At 36.8% G+C, this 22,723-nt stretch overlaps 1 protein-coding gene across 1 annotated transcript; it reads left to right on the forward strand.

The window, feature by feature from the left end:
* Positions 1-5,787: 5,787 nt before the first annotated feature.
* LOC140140844 (5-methyltetrahydropteroyltriglutamate--homocysteine methyltransferase-like) lies at positions 5,788-22,018 on the forward strand. Its single transcript, XM_072162596.1, has 9 exons — positions 5,788-6,006; positions 13,728-13,845; positions 14,663-14,760; positions 15,623-15,672; positions 16,812-16,878; positions 17,776-17,859; positions 18,893-19,047; positions 20,069-20,150; positions 21,586-22,018. Exons 1-9 carry the CDS (start codon positions 5,874-5,876, stop codon positions 21,849-21,851), a joined length of 1,053 nt encoding a protein of 350 aa, XP_072018697.1. The 5' UTR covers positions 5,788-5,873; the 3' UTR covers positions 21,852-22,018.
* The last annotated feature ends 705 nt before the right edge of the window (positions 22,019-22,723 follow it).

A 22,723-nucleotide genomic window follows, 5' to 3' on the forward strand; every position in this document is an offset into this window, starting at 1 on the left:
GGTCAAAGGTCATTCAGATAAACAAAAAATGCTTAGATTGAGTTAAAACTACAACAACTTATTCCTCAAGTTATAAGGATTAATGAACTAAAGAATCTACATGCCCAGTCTTGCGCTTTTTCCACTATGTTCCTTTAATTTAATTACCATGCCTGACTAATCAGGGTGAAGTGCTAGAAAGGCATATCAGTAATAGCTGCCAGGTGTCATATATCATGTATGTGTATACAATACAGAATACAGAAATTGTCCAATTGTCTATAGGGCAGCTATTACATATACCGTTTATTTGCACCAAATGCAAAAATATCTAATCTGAGAAATGTATTGCAGCATCTGAAAACAGTTTGCTAAACTATAGCAAAAAAAAATTATTTGAGGTAACCAAACAATGTTCTTGTCATGCCCTCATTCAATTTCATTTCGACTCCGTATCCAGTATTGCTACGTTATGTTGATTGAACCACGATCGAAACAATCACCACACAAAGTATTTGCTGTCGTAGTGCATGTTAGTAACCATTGGTTACTGCTCCAATCCTGGGCTCATACACCTGTTCCGAATTTTGATATGACATTGGCTTTGTGTTGTGATCATTTCGATGCTAAATATCCCCACAATATTAATTCCACGGGCGGCGATGGAGTCCCCAGTGTCACCAATCGTCTGCAATTTGTACATGGAAAATCTTGAACAAAAAGCAATAAAATCAGCACTGCACCCATCGTTGTGGTGGTATCGTTATGTGGATGATACGATACTCACACAAAATTAAAGAAGGAATACGCCCAGGAGTTTACGGACCATCTCAACTCTTTGGACCCTGATATCAAATTCACGACAGAAGGTGAAGAAGATGGCGCCCTCGCGTTCTTAGGCACCCACACTGTGATCAAAGAAGATGGGAGTATAAAGATTAAGATCTATGGTAAACCCACTCATACGGACCAATATTTAAATTTTCAATCTAATCACCCTGTCCAACACAAGCTTGGTGTCATTTAAACTCTATATCGCCGGGCTGATTGCATCGTCACAAATGCTGAGGACAAGGTGGAGGAGAAGTCGCATATCAACGCTGCGCTTGAAAATTGCGGCTATCCCAATTGGGCCTTTGACAGGAAAAGGTTAACCGTAAGACAAACACTGAGACAAAGGGACAAGTGGTTTTGCCGTATATAAAGGGTACATCTTAGATGAACTTTTGGCACCTACGGTAAGAACGAGCTTCAAGTCAAACGCTAGACAACTGATTGTTTCCTCAAAAAACAAAACCGAGAAGAAGGACATAGCGGGCCAGGTAATTTTATCCCATGCCAAGGACAAACATGAAAGGGTTTTTGGAACATCGTCGCCCCAACTCTACCTCGTCTGAGGTTTCCAAACATATCCACATCGAGTATCCCGGCCAACATATAGACTTGGACAAAGTTCAAATTCTGGACAAAGAACCCATCTACAGCCTGTCTCAAAAACAATTATGCAAGTAAAACGTGCCCTCTATGGCAACTAGAAAATACCGTTGTGACATGATGCTTACATCAACGTCAAGGGCGTAGTCTTAGCTCTCAAAAGCCGTTTGTTCTGTTCAATTTGCTTGTTTTAATCTCGAGATATGTATAGTAAACAACGAAAGTGTAAAATCACAATTGTGCCACTTTTACTAGGGAAGATCAAGAGGACTGTACATGTAAATCAATGATAGCATCAAGTTTATCAAGAGTTCCTTCGTGAAATCAAAAGAACGCATCAATTATACAACAATAAAAATAGTTTTTACTGTTTTTACTGTTTTATCATGACCAGGTATTATATGATTCTCTTTTTCCACTTAAAATAAGTAGAAAGAGAAATAGATATTTTACATTCTGCTGTAAAATTAAATACATGTGCATATCAATGATTTTATCATGGTAAATACTGTTTTCTTTATCACTCAAGACATGTTAAAAGACAAACAAAATTGCAAACTTATAGGTTAATGAACGCGTATTATTTGTTGGGAGAGAAATTAGACAAAATATTGCATGCGCGCTGATGTTGATGCGTCTTATTCACGAGCCCGAAGGGGGAGGGCATTTGACGCATCAACGTCAGCTATCATTGATTTACTTGTGCAGCCCTCTTCCCTAGTAAAAGTGGCACAATTGTGATTTTACCCTTTCGTTGTTAACTAAACATATCTCGAAAATTAAAACAAGCAAATTGAACAGAACAAACGGCATTTGAGAGCTAAGGCTGCGCCCTTGACGTTGATGTAAGCATCATGTCACAACGGTAGAGGGCGCTTTTCACTTGCACAATTTTTTTGAGACAGGCTGTATATCAGAGTGAACCAGCCATCGCTGAACAGAGACAGGGGCCGATACAGGCTACCTAGAGTCTACGACCCTATTTTAAGGTCAAGTGTCCGAAAGGTCGCTGACCTCTAATTTGGGTTGCCAGTCTGCTGATGAAAGTCGAAGTGTCAACTGAAAAAATCCAGGTACACAAATTTATGTGTTGTGATCAAAGGTTTAAACCACTAAATTATGTTTATTACCAACACAGATGAACTTTCATTCTAATATTCATTGTGCATAGCAGTACAATTCACCGGGGAATTCACAACGACACTTTGGAATTCATTGAAAGCAAGTTTACGATGCCTCTTCAAACCACTGTAGTGGGTGCCTATGCGTGTCCAGATTATCTTCATTTACCAAGATGGTTCCCAGATATGAACAACTGTAGACCTGATATCTATGATAAATATATGGAATCAGTAGATGCACAAGGTAGGTTAGCACGAGCTCGATACTCTATATCTGAAATTACAGGTTTACATTTACATTTATACACAACCATTACAACCCCAACACGATTTAATTAACTTTGCTCCGCTTTTTCGTCAGAATTGGTGAACACTCCCGGTGGCGGAAATTGGGGAGTGGCAACATTTGCTTAAATAATTTGACATTTTGTTGGCCCAAATAATGTGAAATAATGGGTAATGTCGAGCAAAGCCAAAGTTTGGGGGTAAATGCACCACATGCCCCACCCGTAGCCCCATACATAAACACTCAGATCATAATTATAATAATGCGAGAAATAATTACTTTTTTTAATAGTCAAATTGTTGAATGATTCAAGAAAAAAGGTTACTAGGCTAAATGCTTTGATAGGATTATATTAAATAGGCATATACCTGTAGCTGAACGACTCACTATGCAATACCACATACTGCATTATACTGTGATACAAATCAAATACATAAATGATAAGAAGCATATCATTATCGTCCTGTGAACTTTGAACGGATATCTAATTCTGTATAAATATGAAGGTAAATTTTTAATTTTAAAAACAGATGAAAAATAGGTAGTCAAAAAACGTTAAAAAATCATAATCCCACTCAACGAGTACGATTGGTATATCACTTTTTAATGGCCAATGTAGCAATTTGCAGAATAATGACAGCTTCATTTTTGGTCAATACCCAAAAGTACAATAACATATTGGATGGCAATAAAAGGATCTAGGACTACTTTTTAAGTTTCCTCTAAGATTTTTAAAATAAATCAAAAAGAGTTCCGCGAAATTAAGAAAAATGCGCAAAAAAAATGTCATTGGTTTTCTATTTTGTTTTACACGCATGATCCTATGTCACACATCATTACGTTCAGTCACAATGCCTCATATGAATTTATATACGCAAAAAAGAGGCAATTTTGAAAGTTGCACGTCGTCCAATCAACTCTCAAAAAGCATACAGAATGTAACACGTGAATAGTTCAGGTTTACTGCAATGTTTGAGAGTTGAATCAGGAAGGTCAGAGTTCATAAGGGCAATATGGGACCATAGATAAAAAATTAGCAATGAGTTCCGGTTAAAATTATATGGCTACTGGAGACAATGCGGTGTCCTTAGGGAACATGCTCTTCGTGAGGTTGGCGTGTTCTGATTTCAATGAAAGATGCTAGCTTATTAATCACAAAAAAGCTTTAGGTACTATAGATATGAAATTATACAAATCAATTTCACAAGAAAAGTATACCCTGTCCGAATTAGTACCAATGGAACCAGATTTAATGCTAGTTTATGCCAGCTTTGGTGTTGAAAAATATTGTCACGACCGAAAAGTGAAAAAGGTAAACCACTTGGCCGCCATATTGGTGAGGGCAAAAAAATTCACCTCACTGATGAGTAAAAAAACATTCCCCACCCAACTCTGTATAAAAATTAAAATTAAAATTAAAATTAAAATTAAAATTAAAATTAAAATTAAAATTAAAATTAAAATTAAAATTAAAATTAAAATTAAAATTAAAATTAAAATTAAAAAATAAATCCTAATTCAAATAAAATTTAAAAATTGCTGCCGAAGGCAGCAAGGGATTGGGTATGGACGTTTGGACAGTATTTTTGTGGGACATGAGAGCACATCAGACATATCGAATTGTATTCTGAATACGAAGAATGTCCTTCTGATATCAAGTAATTTTGATTTGTTGAAATTTGCGATATAATACGCATTTTATGGCAAAAAAAACCCATCTTTTTCCAATTTAATCCATTTCTTGTCATTGCTATTTCTTTCTTTGTTTTCTCTTATTGTAATGCGCCTAGAGCTAAAATTGTATAGGCGCAATATAAATCGATGTATGTATGTAAATGATTAAAAAATGATATTTTGATATTAACAGTCCTCGAAGTAAACTTTATATAAATCTAATGATATGTACTTAAAGTGTATGTAGTTGGGAAGAAAAGCCGACGATCAATTGAACACCTACATACACTTTAACAATAAATCATCAGATTTAAAAAGTTTACTTCGAGTACTGTTAAATATCAAAAATATCAATTTTTCATCATTTGCCATAAAATGTGTATTACATTGCGAATTTAAAAAAAACAATGTCCCACAATAAATACTGTCCAAACGTTCATACCCTATCCCTTAACATGCTGCTTAAACGTATTTTTGTGCTTCCACAATATTATAGTTAGCAAAAAACATATATTTTGGTAGATTATGGACCACTACATCCATATATCATGAATTAACTTTCAAAATAATATTTTTGTGGTGAAAATTAGGCGCGTAGCAAGCACCTCCACATGCTGTAAAAATCAGCATATTATTGCAACCACTTGGCCGCCATATTGGTGATGGCAACAAAAATTTCACCTCACTGATGAGTACAAAAACATTCCACACCCAAGTTTGTATGTATAAAGAGATACATTAAAATTGAAATAAAAATAACAATGTTGATTTTCAGTAGGGCCCTTGGGACAAACATATAAAAGCATTAAAATACACGTAGATCATACATTATAAGAACCCTATAAAACTGAGCTTACATAAGTATAGCATTAGAATACATTACATAAATATTATTATACAGATTAAAACCAAAAAAAGAGAAAATCATTAAACTAGTAATATAAGTTGCACTACAATTAAATAAAAAAAGAAAAAGTTATTATAATAAATATTAAAAAGATAAACACGAAGTATTTTAAACCATTTGACATGTATGAGCTGCAAAATCAGTTGTATAATTTCAGGTCGTCTTTGAGTACCATTGTACTTACTGGCCTCTACCATATTGGTGAGGGCAAACAAACATAGTCAGTGGTTTCAATCGGTGACTATCCTAAAATTATGTGCGAGCCCGCTATCCATGTAGAGTTCAATAGCATTGCCCAAGGCTAGGCATAATTATCATAATTGACAATTACATCGTGAAATTTGTTTGATTGAAAACACTTGTTGTGTAAGCAGCGTATTGCCATATCCCTGCAATATTAATCGTACATAGCAGTGTAATTCACCGAGGAATTCACAACGCCACTTCGGAATTAATTAAAAGCAATTTGACGATGCCTCTTCAAACCACTGTAGTGGGTGCCTATGCGTGTGCAGATTATCTTCATTTACCAACATGGTTCCCAGATATGAAGAACTGTGGACCTGGTATCTATGATAAATATATGGAATCAGTAGATCCACAAGGTAGGTTAGCACGAGATCGATACTCTATATCTGAAATTACAGGTTTACATTTACACTGTCTTGTGTTGCCCATCCCTTAACATGCTGCTTAAACTGTGGTAGGTGCCTATGCGTGTCCAGATTACCTTCATGTACCAAGATGGTTCCCAGATATGAACAACTGTGTACCTGATATCTATGATAAATATATGGAATCAGTAGATCCACAAGGTAGGTTAGCTCGAGAACATAGGCCTTTAGGTGCATATTCTTGGGAGCGGAAAGACACCAAATTGGTGTATTATGACCTTTGACAGACTTGACTATGCTTCAGTGTTCATGAAAGAATTCAAAGATAACCCCTGCCCCAATAATCCCAAGCTATTGTCTGAAACTGCTCCTCGGAGGATGTATCATAAGAACTCAGTCCTCAAAATAATGATAGTCATATAACGACCAATTCAGCATCGAAGTGGTTACGTAATTCTCTTGGTTACCGGATCACGCTACTTTGGTATGCCTTCGAGTGCCATATACTTTATGTGGTGATCATTTCGATCGTGGTTCATTACTCTAGCGCGTGATCCCGTTGACATAGTAACATTACGTAACTTCGATACTGAATAGATAAATGACTGACTATCATTGAAGACTGAGTTCCGCAGTCTAAGCTCGAGCTCGATACTCTATCTGAAATTAGGTTTACATTTACATTTACACTTGTCGCACACACAACACCACCATTGAATTAACTTTGCCCCCAGAATTGTCTCGTAGGTGAGCACACAACCCCAACACCCGGTGGCGGAAATTGGGGAGGATCAACGCTTGCTTAAGGCGATATAATACCCTGATTTTCATCAGTATCCATCTTCTTTTTTTGTTGCAAATTTATGAAGTATATAAATATGTTCATCATCTCATGTCCTGAACTTATAAAATATCTATACATACAAAGTGGTTTTAAACCATTTTAGAAGATCATTTTAGCCCTATATATTTTTTTTGTTTACTGTATCCTGGTAACTGAGATGTGTGTTTCATAACAAACCATAATTTATTCTATTGAACATGTCCAAGTAGAATACATGAATAGAATACATTAAATCCTTTGTTATACTATCTATAGAAATGTACTCACTGATTATAACACTGAATAAATTAAATACGCCTAATCTCTTCCACATAGACAATTTAATACTACACCATGTATGTATCTTCTATAATGTGCTGTTAGGAACAGAGATTTAAAAAGGCTATAAGGTCATCAAAGGTCAGGTTATAGGTCAATTGGTTCAGGTCAAATTCAGGCATCAATTTTGAATACATGTGATAGTCTGTGATATCATACATGTAATAATGAGGCATCAATTTTGATATTTTGTCTGTTACTGGATATATAATGGAAATGTGTGAGGTGGATATACTAAAATACCTTGGGATGTAAATGGTGAGTACAATTTAGATTGCCTAGTTGAGATGGATTGGGCAAATAAATATAAAATAGTTACCAAAATCACAAAGATGAAGCTTACGGAAAACTACCTAATATGGTGGTATAGGTAACAAAAAATACAACATTTCAACATTGCTGTAGTGTGGTTGTGGTAACCTGTGACATAGTGTCGCAAGTTCAAAATACAAAATATAGCTCAACATTGAAAATATAAGCATTTTAACGGGTTCGTTTTTTTATAGTTGTGGAGCACCAGGTTCATGAAGTCATAAAAGAAATCAGGGACCACTTATTCCCATTTTACATATCAACATTATTTCCCTAATGTGTTGCAACACATATCCAACATTTTAACGAAATCCGTTGATAGTAAGCTTTCCAAAATGAAGTGAATTTAAAACATCAGTGATGTACCACTTTTGGGCTTATACCATTAGAAGCATGTACGCGTCATTGATACTGATGCCACCAATTGAACGAGAAGATTTGCCCCTTCATTTTGCATACTACTTTGTCCAATTTCTTTTCTCATTTCTTCACAAAATGCAAAAAATGCAAAAAAAATGCAATGGGTGTAGTACCCCTTAAACAATCTGACATTTGTTGGCCCAAAAAATGTGAAATTCGGTAATTTGGGGTAAAGCCCAAGTTTGGGGAAATGCAACACATGCCCCACCCCGTGGCCCCATACATAAACACACATGATTTAATAATGCAAATAGTCAAATTGTTGATTAATTCAAGAAGAAAAATAAGTTACTAGGCTAAATGATTTGATTACGTTACGCAATAGCACGTAATGCATTTGTACAAATCAAATACTTAAATGATAAGGGACGCACCATTAGATTCTCAGGGGGGTAGGAAGTTGTTGTTTTTTCGCCGCCAAGTTTTTTTGTTTTAATTTCATGCATTTATACACAGTTAGGTGGTGGGGAAAGTGTTTGTTTTGCTCATGTAGTAGGGGAAGGTTTTTTCAAAAACTTCCTACCCCCTGAGAATCTATTGGTGCGTCCCTAAGAGGCATATTATTATACTCCTGTGAACTTTGAACAGATATCTAATTCTGTATAAATGAAAGGTCAAGTTTTTAATTTTTTTGAAAAGGTGGAAAATTAGGTATTCAAAAATTGCTAAAAAGTCATTTTCCCATACAGCGAGTGATATATTTAGACATTCACCTTTTCCACAGACCAATGACATAAGGATGGCAAATAAAGGGTCTACTTCTTAAAATGGCATTTCGTGATCCACAGCCTCGTCCACAACCACCCCCCCACCCCAACTTTTTCAGAAAATAGAAGATTAGATTACCATAAAAACGAAACAGTAATCTTTGGCGGGATCTGATGTAACTTTTACATGTACTTTTGATCATCTTTTCAGTCTCCATTTTCACTAAATTCAAAAAATATTTTGGCGCATATAAATGTACTCTGCCTTCTAAACCTCATCTACTGTTCCACGATTGGCTATCACACTGGCTATGTACAGTTAATATTCATATATTCTTTTATACATATGATGCTTCAGTTTTTACACAAAAAATGTTTCATTGAAAACCCTCTCACTCGGCTATTTCAAAAAGGAATCCAAGCTTCCTTAGCATGTGCAATAAATTGGCATTAAAATAATCTTATTCTAAAGAGATTCTAGAAACACTTGGACTTTGGCGTCCACTGCTGTGGTATCCGGTATAAAATTTAGTGACTAGTAAATCAATAATGTGTTTACATATAAATGATAATGTCCCGGGGGACATTGTATGTATGTAAAATGTATGTAGGGGTGTATGTATTGTGTATCATGTAAGCAACGGGACACCGATAATTCGGCAATTTTCTGCGGTTAATCGTCGATGAGAAACTTGCATATAGAAGCACCTAATTATGGTTAACAAGAAAATGGGCCTGTTGTATGGCGCCAGGAGGAACCCGTTTATGATTTATTTTCAGGGGGGAAGGAAATCAAGAGATGTATAGTTCCCGTTTTATCCGCCTATCTCAGTTTGGATATTCTCCTAATACGTAATCAGTCCATAGCGCAGATAGCTCTTTACTCGCAGACCACCGGAATTTGTCATAGGTTTGCGTTGTTAAAGGAAACCGTGAATTGATTGTCAGACCCTTGGTATTGCCATATCCCCACCATATTCATCGTGTAGTGCATCTTGGAATTCACAACGACACTTTGGAATTAATTAAAAGCAAGTTTACGATGCCTCTTCAAACCACTGTAGTAGGTGCCTATGCGTGTCCAGATTACCTCCACGTACCAAGATGGTTCCCAGATAAGTCAGATATGAAGAACTGTGGACCTGGTAGCTATGATAAATATATGGGATCAGGAGATCCAAAAGGTAGGTAAATATACATCCCCAACATGCAGTGGTGATGGGGGAGGGGCAGAAATAGAAACTGTTTGGCATTTTTGCCCCAAATAGTGGGAAATTTGGTAATTGTCGTTGTCGTTCTGTCTTTGGCGCACGGCTCAAATTTGGTGGAAATGCGACACAGTGCCCCATCCCGTGCCTCCGCCACTAAGGCCTCGTATCCATATGATAGGCTGTTCCCTTGTGGCGTGTGCCCTTGTTCCGTGTTTACTTTTTCCCATGTGACCTGCCACACAGACAACGAACCGTAGCGGCCACTTAGCAAAACAAAGGTTCGTTGTCTGTGTGGCAGGTCACATGGGAAAAAGTGAACATGGAACAAGGGCACACGCCACAAGGGAACAGCCTATGGATACGAGGCCTAAGGCCTATACATCGCTATTATAGTTATTATAATGTGGTGCAAGAAGCAATTACTTTTGATAATAAAATTGTTGAATGATTCAAGAGTAACATAAGTTACTACGCCTAATGCTTTGATAGGCTTCTGTACAATTATCAATTAATATGCAACACCACGTAATGCATTTGTACAAATGAAATACTGCAAATGATAAGAGGCTTATCAGTGAACTTTGAACTGATATCTATTTTTTGTAGTAATGGGCAGAATCGTGCTTAGCCGTCGGCTACATTTGCTAGTTGTTTTCTGCGTGTTCTGCGTGTAATAAAGACCAGTTCAGTATTCTTAACTCTCTTCTAAATGCAAGTTCCAAAGTGCTCCCCACTTGTGATTCCGTATCTGATCTATCAAACAGGTTTGCCACTTTCTTTGTAAATAAGATCAAGAAGATAAGGCAAAACCTTGACTCTAATGTTGAGGACAGTTTGGATCCTGTAAATGCCAACTTCTGTAGCAGTAGTTTAACAAATGACAATGCTTCCAGATTAAGTACAAGTATGAACCACAATGAGGAGATTGATGTCCCCTTGGAAGCTAACAGTTGTGACCTTTTGGAGCTGAGATCAATGAATTGTGACGAAGTGGCTGATCTTATTAAAAAACTGTCAAATAAGTCGTGCCTTCTTGATCAAGTACCAACTTGGCTTCTTAAGGAGAACTCAACTCTCTTCATTCCGGTTCTGACTAATATGATTAATGTGTCTTTTACGGCTGGAGTGTTTCCGACTTCCCTTAAACAGGCGATTATTTCTCCAATAATAAAGAAACCAACATTGGACGCAAATACATTACAGAACTATCGGCCAGTGTCGAACATAAAAGCTGTGGCAAAAATCATGGAAATGGCAGCGGCAACTCGCTTAAATGAACATATCAACAGAAACAATCTTTCTGAAAAGTTTCAATCCGCTTATAAACCAGCTCATTCAACTGAAACCGCTCTCCTCCGGGTAAAAAGCGACATAGCGTCTGCTATTGACAAACAACATGCTGTTCTTCTTGTAATGCTCGACCTTTCGGCGGCGTTTGACACGCTTGACCATGTCATTTTTATCAATAGACTTCGTGATACCTTTTATATCAAAGGTAACGCCTTGAACTGGTTTGATACATATCTCAGGAATCGCTCAAACAGAGTTTGCCTATCTGGTACATTTTCTGACAATCATATCATGGAATTTGGAGTGCCACAGGGATCCATATTGGGACCGTTGGGATACAATGCCTACACTCACCCGATTGGAGAACTTCTTCGTGCAAACGGTGTCTGCTTTCACATCTACGCCGACGACACGCAGATTTACATAAGCTTTGATCCGAGAGTAGACGGGCGTGTCAACTTGCCTTGAAGAAACTACAATCCTGCGTGTCTGAAATCAAGCAGTGGATGACTTTAAACAAATTGCAGCTAAACGAGGCTAAAACCGAGTTCTTTGTTGCTGTTTCTTCAGGGTTTGCTGCCCGACTCAATAACATCACTCTGACTCTTGGTAATGTAACAATAACACCTACTAAGTCTTTGCGGAACCTTGGCATCGTATTCGACCCTCCGTTGAGTATGAAAGTCCAAATTTCTTCCATCATTAAATGTGTTAGCTATCATCTCCGGAATTTGTCACGCATCCGCCGTTACTTAACACAAGATGCTTGTAAACTTGCTGTTCAGTCGCTCATTTTCTCCCGGATTGACTATGGTAATGCTTTGCTCTATGGTGCCAATGAAGGTGACTTAACGCGTTTGCAACGCCTTCAGAACAGGGCCGCCAGATTAATTATGCTTGTTGGCCGAGACCATCCCAGTGATCCTTTACTACGTCTCCTTCATTGGCTACCAGTTCGCGAACGTATCAAGTTTAAACTACTGGTCTACGTGTTCAAATGCATCCATTCACAATCTCCATCATATCTTCAAGAACTGATCTCGGTTAAAACATCTGCTTATGCCACACGTTCGTCAAAGGACAAAACACTTCTATCTCAGCCAAAAACCAAGACACGTACCGGTGATCATTCATTTGAATCATGTGCACCCCGGTTATGGAACACTCTACCTCGTGACATCAGGGAAGCTGGTACACTCCAGCTTTTCAAAGCAAATCTGAAAACATACCTATTCAAGTAGTTTTATCATGCTCTTATCCAATTGTCTTGACATATATTATGCTTTGTATTGTTTGTATTAGTTTCATGTAGCTGTATATATTCTTTTGTAAAGCGCTCCGTTCTTTGTGGGGCGCTCAATAAATGCCTATTATGTTATGTTATGTTAGTATCAAACAATACAATTACATAAGTGTGGCACTTAAAGGTCTACTCTTGTTTGCTTATTAATTTAGATTAAATAAAAAGATGGTTTACGAAATATTAACAAAAAAACAATGTTATTATATAGCAGTTGACTTGTTGAGTTGTAGAAACTATCGACATTACGAAAAATTAGACATATTTAAATCATTAATCAAACATTTTTAGAACACAAAGACTACTGCATTACACTACAGCGAATTTAATTGATCAGTTTGACGAATTTAAAGTTCATTGTCAAACAAAATGAGAAGATTGGGGTGGTTACCATACCTGAATTTTCTAATACAAAGCTTGGCAATAATCATAATTACATAATCGACTAAAATTGTCTCACCTTGTGGAACTACCTGCCTGAGGGTGTTGTTAAATGCACCTCACTTCCAGCCTTTAAATCTGTTGTTTGTCTCCACCTCGTGTAGCCAGGTTTCCTTTTTATTTTCTTTCGTTTGGTCTCCTTTTAGCTCCCTATCACCTGTCCTTGTCCTTGTGTATTATTTGTTTTGTTTTTGTTTTTGTTATGTTTTGTTTTGTTTTTTTGTTTTGTTTTAATTTAGTGTTTTCACTATTGAGCTTGTCCAGACTTTCTAGCTTATTGTAATAAATAAATTAATTAATTAATAAATAAATAAATAAATAAATAAATAAACAAATAAATAAATAAATAAATAAATAAATAAATAAATAAATAAATAAATAAATAAATAAATAAATAAATAAATAAAATATTAAACATTGAGTGAAATTTTTTTCCTGGATATCACTGTTTTGACTCCCCGGTTTGACTCTATCCCAAATGGCATTAATATGATCAACAACATTACAGGTTTCACACATAATTATTAGAATTTTCTTTGCCCATTTTATACAATATTGCTTTTGTGTAGTATGTTATGAGGAATGTTCCAATTTAGTGAATCAATAAAGGTATTGGGGTAATTAGAACTCGTGTCTATTTGATTTACTTGCGAGGATAAGGCGGCTTTTGATACTAAAAAGTAACTGACAACATGTAAACTTATCTTTAACTTTTGCTTATTTCTTACAAACTTGAAATTGCTTACCGAGAGAAAGCTTTCATCTAGTATTCTCTTCAGTCCCAATATTTGACACGTGGGGGCGCTGCAAACTTATGCTTCACCTTCGAAAAATAATATCTACAAAGATTTATATATTTTTTCGTATAGAATTGGAAACATGCATTGAAAAGGCAGAACGTGAAGTAATTGGAGAACAGATCGACCTTGGAATTGATATTATAACCGATGGAGAGCTAAGGAGAGAGAACTACATCTGGTATTTCTGGTAAGACACGTATAGACGAATCCAACGAGCCAAGTCATGGTCAGGATTTGGTCGGCCATCTTTAGGTCCCCGCAACACCAAAAAGCTGCTAAAAATCGATGTTAGATTCTTTTGTGTTGTAAACTGGCATCATTCTTTTGTCTACGTGTAACACGGGTGATAGAATGCAGTTTAAAATATCCTCCAAGGCCGCATTATTTCACATTTTAGGTGAGATTGAGCCGACGGGGACCCAACGTTGGCAGCCATTGAGGTATAGGAATGCGTGAAATTGGATTCGTCTATTGGCTACGTGATCGCATTCCAAAGACACGCGCGACCAATAACTTCGGACTATCACTTTATGTTGACTTATTTTGTGTGGGTCATAATTAATATATAGTATATACGCTGGCGAAGTGACGTAATAAATCGGATTAACTACCATAGCCATATGTGAAAACAATTTTAAATATATCGCGCTCACTACAAGCAGGTTACACTAATCATTGCGGTCTGCAATCATAGATTGAATACAATACCGGTCTTTTCAAAGATACTAATCTTGCAGGTGCTAGTGATCAACATGATATGGTTTATTGTTGAGGTACCGCGTGGACGTACCAGTGTGGCGCGGTATATTCAAAAATTGTTTTCACATATTACTATGGTAGTTTATTCGATTATCACATAACTTCGCCAGTGTATTGTTACGTACTCTATAACCTGTAATCAAGTAGTTTTTATTCAACATGTTCAAAAGACTTGGTGTAGTGACCCATATTCTCAAATCTCAAAGCCTTATCCTGTCGATATTTTATTTGAACTCTCATTATAGTCGGCGAATCAAAGCATTTGACTTTAAGAATTTGATGTGGAAGGAGTGTCGAAAAGGGGGATGGTCAGCAGATGTACCCGTGATCGCTGGCAAAATAGGTAAGCATTCTTATAATATCGTTATGAATTTGGTAGATGGCCGAATCCGGATTCATCGTTTTGGTAAATTCATGTTACGACTGCGAATGAGCTATTTTGAATTAGAAAACAGGGGATCAAGCTCAAGAGGGCAGTATATCAATTGTTAACGGTGTTCAGCGAGATAATTAAGCAAAAGAGGGCGGCATGCTGGGTTAGCTAACGGTGCAGTGCCGTATGGTCGACGCTGATCAACGTTACAATATTGGTGTGCTGCCCTCTGTCCCAAATTCTATAATTCAAAATAATTCATGCGGGACATTTATTTAAGGGGGTACTACACCCCTGGCCAATTAAAAAAATTATAGCGCATTGGTGACAAGTAAGATATGTATATTATAGGGGCAAGTACCACAACAACTGTACTGAAAATTCAGCAACTCAAGGCAAGTAGTTATTGATTTTAATATTGATCAAATATTGGTTTTCCCTCATTTTTGACTGTAACTCCACAACTGTTGTCTGTGCTAAAATAAAATTACTAGTGCAGTAGTTGTAGTCCTTGCCCCTATAATATACATATCTTACTTGTCACCAATGCGCTATAATTTTTGAGAAAAATGCAAAAATAAGCACAAAATTGGCCAGGGGTGTAGTACCCCCTTAACAAAATAAAATGGAGAATCCGGACTCATTTATACACTAATTCGGTGAACGTTTCTGTATTCAGCCCTCTATTGGTGGCGCGGGACATTTGATTATTGCAACCAACGCGTGATTTCTTATCAGGACTGAAATGTAACGAAAGATTACTGTTATTCTGAATATAATTTGAATAAGCGTTTACGATGTTAATATTGTAAATATCGCATTGTCTTCACAGAATGCCCTGATGACGTCACGTGGATTGGTGAGGAATGGAAAAAGGCTCAGGTTAGTATATAGGCTATAACTACCGATATTCACGAACTCGTAAAAATCACGAAATCCGAAATTATAGTGGGCCTAGTCACCAAGATTATAGCTTAATAAACATGCAAGGGATGCTATAATAATTCCGTCCTCCAGAGTACATCTTTCTAGATTTATTTCAGTAGTGTAGCTGGTATTTTACAAGGAGACAAGTCCATGTTGGGGGATGGGGTGAGAGCCCAACTTAGTTCCCAATATAGTCAACAACAAAAATATGTCACACCTAGTTTTTAGACGCAAATGGCAAAAAAACAGCTCTACAACTGCAAGGAGGGGTGGGCCCAAATGAAAATGCTCACCGTCTACGCCATTGATTTCCCCGCATAGTGCAGAGGAATATTCTAAACATGTGGTGCTAATCAAAATCACATCTTTGTTCCATATTCTATACCCTAATATTCATAACATGAGGCATATTTTGTTTACCGATAGTCACTTCAATTCAATCATGTTTCACCGTTGTTCATCACCGATTAACAACGATACATCCGCGTCATCTGCGTGGTTTACTTCGCCATGATGAAGTAAACCATGCAGACGCGCCGGACGCTAGTTGTTAATCGGTGATGAACAACGGTGAAACATGAATCCCTTTCAACAACGAAAACAAGCTAAAGTCTAATCCACATGATTTTTCATTCGGAATATCCGTTTGTCTTTGTCACACAACCTTACAAGAAGGTCGATGATTTCTCTGTTGATATCCGCAATAAAACAAAAGAATAAAGGGGTAATGTTTAGCTGTTACTTTAATAACAGATTAAGAAAGTGCTTACACAAGTTCCAGGCATGGCGAATTTTACTCGCTCTCGCGTAACGTGTGCTGAGGCGTGTGGATCAACGTCTAAGCGTTGTGCCTGTGCGTAGCGCACTATAAATCACTGCGCTTTTAAAAAAAAAATTTTTAACACGTACGCGTAACCTTGTGTTCGCGTATACGGTACTGGAAAAGTGTGGATTCATCACGTATTAACAACGCTTGGCTCCTGTACAAAGGTATAGGAAAAGTTGTTGAATTACAATTAACTTGTGTTTGTGTTGTCCGATATTTTTTCTAAACATGCATTACCATCAGAGGATATTTGTTCGTTTGCTTACAGGCTAAATCAAGTAAACCTCTCAAAATGACGGTTCCAGGACCTATGACGATTATCAGTACCACAGCAAGTGAGTTCATTTATGGTGTCAATCCTTTATGGTCACGACGATAATCCTTGTATAAGTGATATATACAGTCCAGGATAATACCAAATATTTTGCATGAGTATTGCATATAATAATACCCTCTCGGGATCTTCCCCAAACCCATGTGATCAGTTTCGCTGGACCAGGAAATCTACAAGGTCAGCCAAGGTATACGCGTGTATCCAGTACATGTGTGCACTACCCTTTACTGTGGAAGAGACTTTCTGGTTTGTTTGAATCATAGAAATAGTACATCTACTATTTTTACGTCATTTATTATGTTGCATCCAATTATGATATTGGTCGTTGCCTTATTGATAGACATGTGATGTCTTGATGTGTACAGTTTCCGTTAGGGCATCACATCGGGTTCCGAGATAGTAACACGAACCTCGACTTACTATCTCGGTCCGAAATAGTAACCTGGACCCCGGGCCTGGACCACGTAGGCTTAAAGGGGAGAGGAGGCTGTGACTATAAACCGTCCAGCAAAACAGATTGACCATCTCTGTAAATCCCATAATTCTTTGCGGTTGGATTTGAGATGTCGTCAGTTGACGTCATGACGATTTTTCACATCGTTAACCGAACATTGTTACTGCGTATATCAAGCCCGTGAAATGCGCAGTAACAATCTGTGCATCGGAGTGACGTCATCTCAGGTCTAAGCGCAAAGAATTATGGGATTTACCAAAAAGGTCAATGGAACTCGTGACCTTACAAACCCAATCGGCTACATATATATTTATCAATTGAAATAACTACATTTTGGCAAAAGGAAAAAATATAATCATATTGTATGTACGAAAGATCCCCCTTGTACTTAGTTTTGTGGTAAAATGATGAAACGGCCACACCCGCTCTTTTTATATATTTCAGATAAATATTACTCTGATGAAAAAGAATTATGCCAAGATTTGGCGATTGTCATCAATGCGCATATACTGCAGCTTGTGGAAGCAGGTATGAAAACTTTTTTATGTTTTTTATTTTGTTTTTATTCCCTATTCGTTTCCATCTTTTTGGACGGACAAACTGTAGCACGAGTTACCGCAGCACGAGTTACCACATTTTTGCAAGCAACTATGAGGGCAAATCTTTTTAAGGTATATCAAGATAAACCTTAACATGTATTTTATAAAAAGCTGATATTCTGTGGAAAAAACCGGACAATTACCGGCTGCTGCTTTATAGTCCATTGTCTGAGGCAGATTCCATGTGCATGAAATGTACCCTAAGTTACTCTTCACAGTGATGGACTAGACCATGAGACATGAAGACAATAAAGTGAGGGTAGAAATTTCGTAACCTGGCAACAACTCTGCTAGAGGCTCCAGCAAAGAGATTCATTTGGTAGGATTGTTGAGATCATAAACTGGTTAATTATGTTAGCCAAATCCAATAAATATTACTCACGGAACTGAGCTTTCGCCATCTTGGCTGATGGCTTGATCACAGATGAACTGGTCCACTGCTTTTCCCGCGAATCTGTGATCAAGCCATCAGCCAAGATGGCGAAAGCTCAGTTCCGTGAGTAATATTTATTGGATTTGGCTAACATAATTAACCAGTTTATTATCTGCTAGAGGCTGTTTTTCAAACATTTGGGATTCAATGGGATTTGGCAGCCATTTTGAAAAGCTCCCTCTATAATAGTCTTCATCTTCAGTCTGTATTGAGTCATGATGCCTTTCTGTACCTATGTCATTAATAAATAGTTGTAAAAAGGATCGGTTTGTCATTAGTACCCGTTTTTAAGCCTTAAAGCGTAATTAAATGGGATTTGGGGGCCATTTTGAAAAAATGCCCCCTAGCAGAGTTGTTACCAGGTTACACAATTTCTACCCTCACTTTTTTGTCATGTTTCATGGTCTACTCCATAACTGTGAAGAGTGACTTAGGGTACATTTCATGCACACGGAATCTGCCTCTGACAATGGGCTATTACCGTTCTTTTACTGAAATATTTCTAACAGTGAACCTTTTTTGTTTACAGGATGCAAACATATTCAACTAGACGAACCTGTATTCGCCCGTGAACCAGCCAATGCTTTAGCATATGGAATGGACAATGTAGTGTTATGTTTCCAGAATGTAGGACCCAATGTAGCGAGGTATATTCATCTTTGTCGGGGCTATCCGGATTATATGGTAAGAATTTAGCCAGAATTTATACTCGATCGCTTTGGCAGAACAGCGAGTCGCCCCCATGCTCAGTGTACAAAAATAATGTCGTTTCTGCACACACTGAAATTCGCTTTTCTGCAAAAGTGATGGACCTTAAATTCATGTTTAGAAAATAATAATGAGATGTAACTTTCCCATTAATATTTTCTAAAGACGAATTTAAGGGATGGGGTATGAACGTTTGGGCAGTATTTATTGTGGGGCATTAGAGCACATCAGACATATTGAATTGCATTCTGAATACGAAGAACGTCCTTCTGATATCAAATAATTTTTGAAATTCGCAATTTAATACACATTTTATGGCAAATCATTAAAATTGATATTTTGATATTTAACAGTACTCGAAGTAAACTTTATAAATCTGATGATTTATACTTAAAGTGTATGTAGGTGGGATGAAAAGCCGACGATCAATTGAACATTTTGACCTTTCGTATTGAAGATATGGATTTTTTTCCAAAAACACACACATAAAAAGGTCTTTTGGGAAAAAATCCATATCTTCAATATGAAAGGTCAAAATTTTCAATTGACCGTCGGCTTTTCCTCCCAGCTACATACACTTTAAGAATATATCATTAGATTTATATAATTTACTTCGAGGACTGTTATATATCAAAATTTGAGGTCTGAGGTGCTCTCATGTTCCACAAAAAATACTGTCGAAACGCAATAAACGCTCATTCTAGATCCCTTAAACTCTATCACTTTTACAGTGTCCAAAATAACGACGTTAATATTATTTCACTCTGGTCAATAATGAGATATCGTAATCTTATTTCGTACCTCAAGCATTAGTTTCGTACGTTACGAAAAACTTGACGCAATTTTGGAGACATCGGTATCACTCACTTATTATTGGATCCTGATTTCTGAAGCTTTTGAAGGAATACGATGAAACCGAAAAGTATACAATTTAATGCATCACGTTTCAACATTATAATAGTTCATTATTTTCTGTTGTTATAATTATTCAATACAGGACCACGATGACTATGTGAAAGCCGATAAGGGTTCATATCTTAAACTAGCTGATAAATTAGATGGTTTGGGATTCGATGGAAGTAAGTAGAAAACCGCGACCAACTTCATATTGACAAAGGGGTATCACCTGTGAACATGGACTTTCTTAAAGCACCATAAAATATGGTTACGCGACATATTATAACGTATGGTTACGCGATATATTCCTCTGAGTAAACAATTAAAAATGCAGCTTTTTAAATATTTAAGCTCAATCCTTTTCATCCCTATCACCCCAGCAAACACAAAACGTTTTCGACATCATTCGTAAAAGGTTATAAAAGGTTGTCAGAAAACGTTTAAATGTCGGGTTATATAAAAGGTATATTAAGAGTATAAAACGTTTTCATAACCTTAAAAAACATTTGTTGCTAATCTACTGCTCAGCAAACAAAAATATTTTACATAAAACGTTTAAATGTCGGGTTATATAAAGGGTATAAAAACGTTTTAATAACATTCCAAAAACATTCTTGAAAACTTGATATAAAACATTCCAAACAGAATGTTATTGTGGGGTTGAAAAAATATTTTGCGAAAAATGTTTGCCCACAATATTTTCAATAACGTTTTAAAAACGTTTTCATGACCTTTATATAACCCGACATTTAAATGTTATTAAAAGGTTTTGAAAAAACATTTTAAGAACATTTCTGTGTTTGCTGGGTTCAAATATTTTAACATAATGTTATTTAAGTATTGACACAATATTTGGCAAAAATGTTTGCAAAAATAGTTTACAATAACATTTTTGAAAACATTTAAAAATATTGTTGTAGTGTGTTTTCATACAAAACGTTTTAAAACGTTATCATGACTTTTATATAACCCGACATTTTAATGTTATTAAAACGTTTTTACCTAAACCAAAAGCCAAAATATAACTTATTTAAAACGTTTTTAAAACGTTTTTGTGTTTGCTGGGACCATTCTTACCATGTTGTTGATTGGCTTAATAAATCATAAGTCTTCTTGTAACCAATCAGCAGGTAAAATTTTAAAGACTTCCTCTTTGAACTGTTGAACTCCAATTCGGCTAGGTGAATTAAATATCGTGAAACTTCATTTACGGTAAAGTTTAAAATTCACCTGTGCAATTTACTCAAATTTAAATGGGACTTGCCTAACGAGCAGAACAAATATTTCAGTATTATGCATTGACATGGCTGGATTTACCTTTTGCTGGCCCCTGGTCCCCAAAATGATCACTTTAGCTGAAATGTTAATTAGTTTGGTCAAAACCACACCCACACAAGCGTCAATTTTGGCCCCCCTCTAGATTGTGGGTCCTATAGTAATCCAGCCCTGTGCATAGACAGTTGAGTTTGTGCCCATTTCCCTTGAAATTCGCTGGTATTCGTGATTACTCTCTGGAATCTTTGAGGACTGGGTTTTGATGAAGCAGTATTGCACAGGGTACAATAGTCTATAACGTCTATACGGTTTCTGAATCCTTTTAACTTTTTTACATTCCAGTTTCAATCGAGGATGCTGAATGCAAAAACGATCTCAGTCTTTTGGACCACTTCAAGAAATCCAAAATCATTCTTGGATCAGTAACTGTGGCTAGAAGCCGCGTGGAATCCACTCAAGAAATAAGAAGTCGTTTGCAAGAAGCTTTGAAGCATATACCAGCAGAGCGACTCCTCGTGGCACCGGATTGTGGCTTGGGTTTTCTACCCAGGGATATTTTGAAGCAGAAATTGGCCAATATGGTTACAGCTGCCAAATCATTACCTTGATGATTTTTTTATAGTTACAGCGATTTGATACGTTTGTGATTCACGCATTTATTTTATTAATCACGGTATCAGCTACGTAGAGTTTAGCATTAGGCGACGAGAAAACAAACCCTGTTCTACGGGCCCGACTGACCCAGATTTTTCGTTTTTGAGATTTTTTTTAACTTGCTGTAAAATCAGCAAAAGTGGACTGAGTAAGACGGAAATTGTTTGATGCGTGTAGCTGTTTTGGGCAAAAAGTAGATTTATTTTAACTGTAAAAACAACGCTTATTCATTTACCAGAAAAAAATAAATAAAAACACGGCGAAAGACCGACCTTACTTGAAAGGTTCGTCCGCCCGTAGAACAGGCTTTTTTCGTCGCTTCTTTTATACCGAAGAAAATTTTCAGAATAGTGCAACTTCTATTATACAATGAAGGAAAGGGGTGCATGCGGACAACCATCAGTTTCGCGTCAACTTTCGCAAATCGATCATTGCCCATTTATGATGTATGATCATAATTCGTTATGAAAATTACAGAGTGCCGAATAACAGTTTACTATAAATCTTCCCTATCTACATTAACACGTGAAGCGCTTTAGGCGATTCGCTGAGCGCGAGTAACGATCAAGCTTTGATATTGTTTTAATTCTGTCAAAAGAGAGCGACGTTCCTGATTTTAAGCGGTGAACGGTTTATACTTGATTCTTTTCGGCAGTATGCCGCGATCACAATTAAAAGAATTTCGCTGGTATGCCATGCCGCTTACCGCTGGGCAGCGTGACGCACGCGCATTGCAGACAAACGGATACAAGCGGCATGACAGTATGAGGAGGACATTATGTTGTCAGATGTCAGGAGGGCATTATGATGTCAGTCTTTTGAGAAT

This window comes from Amphiura filiformis, chromosome 19, assembly GCF_039555335.1.
Source record: "Amphiura filiformis chromosome 19, Afil_fr2py, whole genome shotgun sequence".
NCBI classification, from domain to species: Eukaryota; Metazoa; Echinodermata; class Ophiuroidea; order Amphilepidida; family Amphiuridae; genus Amphiura; species Amphiura filiformis.